The sequence below is a fragment of the Loxodonta africana genome, chromosome 2 (genome assembly GCF_030014295.1).
Source record: "Loxodonta africana isolate mLoxAfr1 chromosome 2, mLoxAfr1.hap2, whole genome shotgun sequence".
Lineage (NCBI taxonomy): Eukaryota > Metazoa > Chordata > Mammalia > Proboscidea > Elephantidae > Loxodonta > Loxodonta africana.
The window spans coordinates 206,345,934-206,356,770 of record NC_087343.1 but is presented as its reverse complement, the minus strand read 5'-3'; the positions used below and the strand labels follow the sequence as shown (position 1 = coordinate 206,356,770).

Sequence of the window (10,837 nt, the reverse complement as noted above, 5' to 3'; positions counted from 1 at the left end):
CACTGTACTTTTCAAGGGGAAGTTTGGAGCCATTTCTTGAATAATGTTCTTGCCAGGCTGAAGAATTTGGACTTTAGTAGGAGAGAAACAGTTGCATATATTGAAAGAAAGCTTAGTCTTTCTTCCTGTGCTGAGATGAAGGTGCATGTTGCTGTGTGGAACCACATCAGGCAGAGAATTTCTAAAGTGAACCACAGGGACCCAGTAAGTAATTTCTTCATCATTAGGGTTAAATAACCATAACAATATTTCTCATACTATAATTTGTTCTTGAACCATTGATGAATGGTCAGAAAAATAAATGATATTGGTTAATATCTGTGAGAAAACTAAGTGTGGGATGTTCATTATACATATAGAAAAGTCTAGATACATGGAACAAGAAAAATATCTACAAAAAATACTGACTCAATTAAGACAATTAGATTCTAGTAACCAACAGAAAACCAGTATGCACTTGTGTCTGTAGTGATGTTCAGTATCCAGTGTTTTCATTTTTGATTGACTTGCTTACAGAGCTGTGCTTTGTCCTAGGGGTCAGTGTTACGAAGGCAAGGGGGACTTACTGAGGCACTGCAAAGGGAGTCAGTGTGATTATGTATATTTGACTGGGGATCCATCATCAAAACTGTTGGTAAACTACTGGTAAATCAGTACTTTTATTCAACCTATTTCTGATTAAAAGAGCCAGTGTCCAAAATATACTAAAAGGTGGACAAAGTCAGTCTAAAAGTATCTATTTAGCATCATGTGGCACTAAAACACACAGGACAAATATTATTTGATCAATTTATTTCTACTGGTTTCCCCTTTTTGCCCCAGAATTCTTTACATAATATATTAAAAATATTTTTTTTTGATGGCTTAACCTCCATAGACTAAAATTAATTACAAGATAGTATTCACATTCATGTGCTTTTGCTTTTACCTCTAAGGAGATTCCCAAGAATGATCCATTTGGAGAACCACACAGTCACTGAACCTATTCTTTATGTCTGCTTCAATACACCCCAGCTCACTTTGGTCTCTTTGCTCTTATCACTAGGATGTTCTTTGTTACCCTGACTGAAAACAATCTCCTGATTCTGCTAATGCTGGTAGACCCCCCACCTTCATACCCCTATGTATTTTTTTTCTGTGGCAGCTCTCTCTCATAGACACACTGTTCATACTTGCCATTGTCCCCAAGATGATGACTGACTACCTTCTGCACAAGACAGTCATCTCCGTTCCTGGATGTGGGATACAGATAGTCCTTGGGTTAGGCCTGGGTGGGACTGAGTGTATCCTCTTAGGTCTTATGTCCTATGGCCACTATGTTGCCATCTACAATCCCCCACTCTACCTTCTCATCATGAACTGGCCCCTCTACAGGCAGATAGTTGTTAGCTCATGGACCAGTGATTCTCTCAATGCCTTGATACATACAGTGTACCCCATGAGTTTCCACATTTGTGAAAACAGGGAAATTCATCATTTTTATTGTGAACTTCCTGGAGTCTTGAGATTCTCCTGTGAGGACACCTTGTCCTATGAGACTGGGGTATTGATCAGCACCACCATTCTGCTTCTTATTCCATTTTCAGTCATCCTTGCCTCCTACACACTCATCCTGATCACTATTATTCAAATGGCTCCCACTGAGGGACAGAAGAAAGCACACTCCACCTACTCCTCTCACTTGACAGTGGTTAGTCTATATTACGGTGCCATCATTTTCATGTACGTGAGACTGATCTCTTCCCACGCCTCAGGCCAAGATAAAGTAGTGCCAGTCTTCTACACCATCCTCACTCCCATGCTCAACCCCGTGATCTATAGTCTTCGGATTAAGGATGTTATGGGGGCCCTGGGAAAAGTCCTATGGGTGTGTTCTTTATATTCTAAAATATGAATATAAAGTTTCAGTGGATATAATGTGTTATTGGGTAGAAGCCTGGAAATCATGCTAAGTCTTCAAGCAACAAACAAAAACGTGAATGCTGTATGCTTTTTGAAGCGATAGAAAGCAAGGTAGAGAGGATAGAAGTTCTTTACTGCTGTCTTTAGCTTCACCTTGACATCAGTTTCAGAAGTATGTTTTACCACTAAAACCTACTCTTTAGGGGTTCTACATATGAGTCAGGATATTTCTCAGCTTTTCCCTCTGCTGGCATAGAATTTGGCCTTTTAGAGTCTGCTAACAGTAACAGAGGAAACCCTGGTGGCATAGTGGTTAAGTGCTATGGCTGCTAACCAAAGGGTTGTCAATTCGAATCTACCAGGCACTCCTTGGAAGCTCTATGGGGGAGTTCTACTCTGTCCTATAGGATCGACTCGATGGCACTGGGTTTGGGTTAACAGTAACAGAATGCCTGAACCTTGTCAGTGAGTCTTCTCCCTGGGGAATTCTTTAATTAATGGCATTATTGGTTTTCATTTTTGCTCTTGTTGCTAAATTATTGGTGCAAATTAAAAAAAAAAAAAACCCTTGACTTCATAACTCTTTGATTGATAAACTTGTGTAAGTCCAGCATTCACCAGATTTGTACATATCATTTAACACAACTTTCAGACTTTAAGACCCTGGTGGCACAAAGGTTGAGCACTCAGCTGCAAACCAAAAGGTTGGCAGTTTGAACTCACCTAATGCTTCTGTGGGAGAAAGGTCTAGCGATCAGCTCCCATAAAGATTACAATCTAGAAAACCCTATGGAGGAGCTCTATTTTGTCATATGGAATCACAGTGAGTCATAATTGAGTTAATAGCATCCAACAAGAACGACGAAAACAAGGTAGATGATGGGATCTGGAGAAGTCATGGTATTAAAGGCAAACAAGAAATAAGTATAGAATACCAGAGTCATTCCTTGAACTACATACTGGGGATGCGAGGTTAAAATACACATTAACTGGAAGCAGGATTTTTCAGAATGGAGAGCAATTCAAGTGCAAAGACTAAATAGCTATGCCTATTATCCTGCATACTTTTATGTGATATTTTCAAGTTTATGACACAAAGTCAAACAAGACCTAGGACAGAAATGTGAGTATCTTAAGTCCCTGGTGTCCCTGATTTTCTGTACTGATAGAGAAAAAGAAAAAAAAAAAATGACTAGATAAAAATTTGGAAAAGAAAAGCTCCCAGAAGTCCCCTAGTCCCACTAGTGGGGCTGCTAAGACTGGGAAAGTGGCTCCCAGGCTGCACAGTATAGCCTGGCTAGAGGGGGTATAGATGTCACACAGCACCAGGTATTCAGGAGACAGGAAAGAAGATAAGTGTAGAGAGACGAGAACTGAGAAATGAGGAGAGACAGAAAGGGAAAAACAGACAGAAAGAGAAAAGGAAGAAAGAAAAAATGCCCCCAGGGATTCTACCTACCTAGCTGCCAGATTGGGGGAGTGGATCCTAAGTCATGCAGTGCAGCCCATCTAGAAGGGGCTCTGAAGCTGCGAAAAGAAAAAGAAAACAAACAAACAAAACAGAACAAAGCAAAACAAGGCAAAAAAAAAAAAGCCCCAGATCCCACCAGCACGGTGTCTGGTGTCGTGCGCCAGGGGAGTGGTTCCCCAGTCGAGTGTGTCTTTACAGCCTTTCATGAAGAAGCAAAAATGACACACAGAGCCAGGTGTTCCAGAGAAAGGAGGGGGAGGTGGTAGGATGCACAGAAGAAACCAAAAGAGACAGAAAGAACCAACACCAGCTCAGGAGGCTGTCTAGTGCGGGCAGGGTGAATCCAAGCAGCCTGAAGCCAAAGCAGTTGCCTCCAGGCCAAGAGCCTGGGGCTGGTGAGAAGCAGAGAAGGCTGAAGTGGGGGAGGAAGTAGAGAGTTAGGAAAGCCTATTGCTCCCTACCGGGTGATCTGTCTCTTGCCTGCAGACCTCCGACATGGGTGGGGTGAATCCATGCTGCATTCCTGGCTAGCTGAGCCACTGCAGCGGGCCAGCAAGCTCAGAGGTAGAGCTGCAGGGAGAGAAGGGGGGTGGGTGGGAAAGAGTGTATCTCTGGCTACTGGGTGCTCTGTCTCCTGCTGGGAGTTCAGGGAAGCTGCTTTCCTGTGCTCCCTGTCTGTTGATCCCTGACTGGAGTCCAAGATGGTAGAGCTGTGCTGCCTTAGTGATGGGGCTCTCCTCAGGTATCTCTCCTTGTTCTCTGTCCTCTGTCAGTTTTTTATTCCATTTGGTGCTTCGCTGAGTTCTTTATCTCTTCATTTGACACTTCAGGTTCCAGGAATGAAGTTTGTCTCTGTTTTACTTAGTTTTTCAGGTCTTTGCTCTAGAGGGAGATGTGGTGCTACTGTCTATGGCGCCATGTTGGCTGGAAATCCCTGAGTAATGTTTTAAAAGCTCCATCCTGGTTGTTGTATGAATAGACTCTAGAGCGACAAAATTGAAGGCTGGGAGAGCAGTTAGGTCGTCCTTACAGTGTCTGAGCAAGCCATAATGTTAGCCAGGCCCAGGGTGTAGGCAAGGGAGTAATTAAAAAGTGGGCAGATATGGAATCTATTCTGAAGATACAACCAACAGAAATTGTTGCACATAAGATATTAGAGACAGAGAGAAGCCAATGATAATTCTAAATTAGAGAAAATCTGTAACATCACACCAATGGGGGTTAGACATTTCTGGTAAAAGAGAGTACAAATTCTCATAGAACACTAAAAACAAACACATTAAAATTTTTCATAGTCTAGGAGAGACAGAAAAAACATTTGTAATATGATAAAACTCATAAATAGGTTGAATGGAAAATGAAACACTGTTAATATTTTCTATTGATGTTAAAATCAAACATTGAATATCAAATACTCAACAATTTTCGTGGAAATGGTAGCCTTGAATATCATGGTAAACAATACCAAAACCAAAAGTATTTTACTTTTGAAAATCTAGCAAAAACTGATGTTATTTACATATGATGTAATCAACCTGGAACACTATTAGACTCAACTAAAAAATCATATGAACTAAAAAGAATGCTCAGAAAGTGTAATGGACACCCCATTAATATAGAAAAAGTATACCCCTGAAGAGTTATAAATCTTATTTTTCTTATAAAATAAAAAAGTGGCAAAATTTATACCTTTCCTAAATATAAATGAAGTCATTTCTGATATTTACATAATTTTTTCCCCTGAACTCCACTTAAACCAAACCAAACCCATTGCCATCAAGTTGATTCCAACTCATAGCAACCCTATAGAACAGATGGAATTGCCCCATAGGATGGCATTCTTGCTGTACTTCTTTCAAGACAGATTTGTTCCTTCTTTTGGCAGTTCATGGCATATCAAATATTCTTCACCAAAACCATAATTCAAAGGCATCAGCTCTTCTTAAGTCTTCCGTATGCATTGCCCAGCTTTTGTGTGCATATGAGGCAATTGAAAACACCATGGCTTGGATCAGGCACAACTTAGTCCTTAAAATGACATCTTTGCTTTTTAACACTTTGAAGAGGTCTCTTACAGCAGGTTTGCCTAAGGCAATGCTTCGTTTGATTTCTTGACTTCTGCATCTCTGCGCTTTGATTGTGGATTCAAGTAAAATGAAATCTTGGACAATGTCAATATTGTCTCTGTTTATCATGATGTTTATTGGTCCAGTTATGAGGATTTCTGTTATCTATGTGTTGAGGTATAACCCATACTGAAGGCTGTGGTCTTTGATCTTTATAAGCAAGTGCTTCAAGTCCTCTTCACTGTCAGCAAGCAAGGTTGTCACCTTCATATCACAGGTTGTTAATGAGTCTTCCTCTAATCTTAATGCCAAGATCTTCTTCATATAGTCTGGGTTCTCAGACTATTTTGTCAGCATACAGATTGAATAAGATGGTGAAAGGATCCAACCCTGATGCAAATCTTTCCTAACTTTAAACCATGGAGTAAATCCTTGTTCTTTTCGAATGACTGCTTCTTTGTCTATGTTCACGTTTCTCATGAGCAAAATTAAGTGTTCTAAATTCCCCTTCTTTGCAGTGTTATCCATAATTGATTCAGATCCACACAGTCAGATGTCTATGCATGGTCATTAAAACACGGTCACATATCTTTCTGATATTCTCTGCTTTCAGCCAATATCCAACAGACATCAGTAATGGTATCCCTCATTTCATGTCCTCTTCTGAATCCAGCTTGCACTTTTGGCAATTCCCCATCAATGTACTGCTGCAACTGCCTTTCAATGATTCTCAGCAAAATTTTACTTGTGTGTTATTTTAAGGATGTTATTTGATTGTTTTGTATTCTGCTGGATCACCTTTCTTCAGAATGGCCACTAATAGGGATCTCTTCCAGTCAGGTGACCTGGTAGGTGTCTTCCAAATTTCTTGGCATAGATGAGTGAGCATTTCCAGTGCTGCATCCATTTCTTCAAATATCTCAATTGGTATTCTGTCAATTCCCGGAGCTTTGTTTTTTTGCCATTCTCTTCAGCTTAGCATGGACTCCTTCCTTCAGTATCATTGGTTCTTGATCATATGCTACCTCCTGAAATGATTGAACATCTACCAATTCTTTTTGGTACAGTGATTCTGTGTATTCCTTCCATCTTCTTTTGATTCTTCTTGACTTGTTCAATATTTTGCACTTAGAATCCTTCAGTAATGCAACGCACAGCTTGAACTTTTTCTTCAGTTCTTTCAGCTTGAGAAATGCTGAGTGTGTTCTTCCCTTTTGGTTTTCTAACTCCAGGTTTTTGTACATTTCATTATAGTACCTTACTTAGTCTTCTTGAGCTGCCATTTGAACTCTTTTCAGTATTTTGCTTCTTCATTTTTATTCATTTGGTTTAGCTACTGGACATTCAAGTGCAATTTTCAAAATCACTTTTGATATCCATCTTGGACTTTTCTTTCTTGCCTGTCTTTATAATACCTATAAACCCAAATCTGTTGCTGTCGTGTCTATTCTGACTCATAGCGACACTATAGGACAGAGTAGAACTGCCCCATAGGGTTTCCAAGGAGTATGTGGTGGATTCAAAGTGCTGACCTTTTGATTACCAGCTGTAGCTCTTAACCACCATGCCACCAGCATTTCCTATAATACATATAGAACTCCTCAAATCAACATAAAAGTATAAAAATGAGCAAAATGCATGTCAGGAGAGTCCAGTAGAAGATGATAAGGCACTAATATATTCATGGAAAGTTATCTAGTTTCACTAAAAATTAAATTCAAATTAAAATATCTGTCAAAATTCATAATTTTTCCAAATAGTTTAGCAGATATTGGAAGATTTGAAAATTCTTAGTGACAGTACTTGTTCAAGGGAAAGCAGGTGTTCTCAACCATTGTTGGAAATATGGATTGTGAAGCTTTGTGATGATATATTTTGAAGTTGTTTTCAATACTTATATTTATGCTAGGGATAATCCAAGTTTGAAACTTAAAAAAAAGGAAATAGACAACTTTACATATATTTGTTCAATGCATTTTTGTAATTCAAAGAACACTCTTAGAAGTTAAAAAAAAAAGGAAATGGAAAAATTCCAGGGACAGCAAATCTCCATCAATCAGGCATTAGAAGATAATGTTTAGTTTGAAAGAGTGAGGAAAACATATTTCTAACCTACAAAAATATCTGTCAAATATAGCTAGACAAGAAGAATACATCAATTTTCAGTTTATATTTTCAGCACATTATTATTTCATTAGTACAAAAGAAAGGAATTTTTATTTCCACTTAATTCATTACTGAGAACATGAATATTTTAATTTTTCTTTTACAATCAGAAATAAAAATAACATTTAAAAAATTTAAGTACTTTTAACAATAATGTAATCAATGGAAGAAATAAATAATATATTATCATTACTGAAAATTTTCCATCACACTAATGTCCATATTTGCATAGTTAGAAATGACTGATTTTCTATTTCTTTAAATTTGACCTATATTCAGATTGAAGGCAACAATACAAATAAAAATAATTACTTCCACAAATTGAAGTAATTATTTTTATTTATCATGAGTAAATTCCTCTTCTTGAATTTCATTTTATCCTACAATATTTTACCAAAAGAAGTACACGTATGTATGAACAATCTGGTGTCAAAACAGGCAGGTACAACCTAAGATAAAACAAAACAAACAACAACAAATAGCAAAAATTTTTCCAACATGCCTGCTTGAATCACAATATTATTTTCATGAATATAGTTTTTCCAAGTCATATATGCAAAATTCTGTGTTAAAAGTAGGAATGAGTGCATACAGTTGGAAAATAGTCACGATTCATATCATTATACTTGATGATGTAGCCCTGTGATTATATGGACTGCTCTCTAAATCAATGCAAAGTGCTATTCAAAGTTTGGCCTAATTAGTTCCTCGTTTCCTCTACTGAGGGCAGGAGAAAGTCATCAACAGAGAATGCCATGTTTTGTTCTGTGATGATTGGCCATACAAATATAAACGGCCTATCCAGCAATAGTCTGCTGCAATGAACTGCTCCGTGATGTGTACCACATGTAGAACTGATCTCCCATCACTGTGAATGTACCTCTTTATACTGTGAATTACAGTAATTTTAAGTGTTTTTTTTAATTATCTACGTGCAAAACTTTGGGGTTTGTGGATTAAGCTTAAAATATTTTATTTCCTATTTTTCTTTTCCACTTACATCCAAGTATTTCTTACACCCCAGTGATTTCACTTTTTTATTTATATTTTATTTATTTTGTTGTTGAGAATATACACAGTAAAACATAAACCAATTCCACAGTTTCTACACATACAATTTAGTGACACCGATTACATTCTTCGATTTGTGCAACCATTCTCACCACCCTTCTCTGAGTTCTTCCTCCCTCAGTAATATAAACTCACTGCCTCCTAAGGTTCCTGTCTAATCTTTCAAGTTGCTTTTGTCAATTTGATCTCATATAGACCATTCTTAAAATAGGATAATGCTTAAGCAGATTTTTTATACAAGTTAAGCTAAACTATTGCTCAGTTTTAAGAAGATTTCATGGGATATTTTGGTTTAAGATTTAAAGATTATCCTAAGGTGTTAGTTTCAGGGGTTCACCTAACCTTCGGGGTTCAAGAAAGTCTAGAGTCCATTTGATTGAAAATCTGTTCTGCATTTCCCCCCTTTTGATCAAGATTGTTCTACGAAATCTTTCATCAACATGGTTAGTAATGGTAGCCTGGCACCATCAGTTCTTCTGGCCTCATGGCTAAGAAGGCAGTTATTCATGGAAACAACTACCCACACATTCCATATTCTCCTCCTATCCAGGACTCTCCTTCTTTGTCCATTGTTCCAGGTGAATAGAGACTAATTGTTGTGTCTTGGATGGCTGCTTGTAACCTCTTAAGACCCCAGGAACTATGTAACGAACTAGAAGGTGGAACAGAAGAACTAAACACTTTACTAGACAAATTAACTACAATGTTCCATGAAACCACGATGCTAAACCTCCAAACTAAGGAACCACCTCATGAGGTGTTTGGTTGTAGGTAAGCAGCCTCAGCTGCTACTCTCTTTTTTGTCATTGTTGTAAATATACCTATCACACAACTTTGGCCAATTCAACTTTTTACAGGTGTACAACTTAAAGACAACAATTACAGTTATCAGTTGTGCAACCTTACCCTTAATCAATGTGATTTTTCCATTACTGTTAATTCACGTTTCCCCCGTCCTTCCCTCCCCTGGTGACCACTAATAAACTTTACACTGCATACATTTGCCTTTTCTTGTCTTTTTATATAAATGAGGTCATACAATATTTGTCCTTTTGTGATTGGTTTATTTTGCTCAGCACCTTCAAGCTCCATCCACACTGTAACACGTATCAATAATTCATTTCTCATACTTGCTGAGTAGTATTCCATTGTATACCACATTTTGTTTATCCATTCATCTGTTGATGGGTATTTAGGTTGTTTCCACCTTTTGGCTATTGCAAATAATGTTGCAATGAATATTTGTGTACATAGCTCTTTTTGAGCCTCTGCTTTCAAATATTTTAATATATACCTAGGAGTGGAGCTGCTGAGTTATATGGCAGTTCTATGTTTATTTTTTTGAGGAACCACCACACACTTTTCCACAGAGGCTATACGACTTTTCATTACCAGTAGCAATGGATAAGGGTTTCAATTTTCCCACATCTTTGCCAACGTTTGTTATTTTCTTTCTTTCTTTTTTTTTTTTTTAAATCCTATTCATACCAGTGGGAGTGCAATAGTGTCTCATTGTGGTTTTGATTTGCATCTCACTGATGGCTGATGATGCTGAATATCTTTTCATGTATTCAGTGGTCATTTGAATGTCCTCTTTGGTGAAATGTTTATTCAAGTGCTTTGCCCATTTTATGACTGAATTATGATTTCACTTTTTAAACAAGGCAAAATAATTTTTTTCGTGGATGTCTTGTACTCCCCTCTACCTTGTATTGGACTTTTTTCTGAGTATTTCCCTATGTAGTTATCAGGAAAATAAGGTTTTATTGCTACCATATAGAGTTTATATATATATATATATATGTGTATGGAAACCCTGGTGGTGTAGTGGTTAAGTGCTACAGCTACTAACCAAAGGGTCGGCAGTTTGAACCCACCAGGCACTCCTTGGAAACTCTATTTGGCAGTTCTACTCTGTTCTATAGGGTCGCTGGGGTTTGGGTATATATATATAAGTCTCTGAATTCTGACTCAGAGGTTTCCATACTGTACTCAGATATTTCCATTTGAGGATTGAGTTCTTGCTGACAATCATAAGTATTGACATTCAGACTTTTGTTGCTCCTTGATTTCATACTGGTGCTGAGTTCACACCAGGTATTATCGTGTGTTGTAAAAGGAGGTTTTAAGATGTACAGAGTTTGATGCATCTAATATTAAC

The 10,837-nt window shown here is 37.8% G+C and overlaps 1 protein-coding gene across 1 annotated transcript; it reads left to right on the top strand.

The window, feature by feature from the left end:
* The first annotated feature begins 1,189 nt into the window (after positions 1-1,189).
* Positions 1,190-1,894, top strand: LOC100654460 (olfactory receptor 2T27-like). Its single transcript, XM_010601488.3, has one exon. It carries the CDS (start codon positions 1,190-1,192, stop codon positions 1,892-1,894), a length of 705 nt encoding a protein of 234 aa, XP_010599790.2.
* The last annotated feature ends 8,943 nt before the right edge of the window (positions 1,895-10,837 follow it).

What these genes read in the sequence shown, in the direction of transcription:
- LOC100654460 (XM_010601488.3), top strand. Translation starts at nt 1,190, where the DNA reads ATGATGACTGACTACCTTCTGCACAAGACAGTCATCTCCGTTCCTGGA.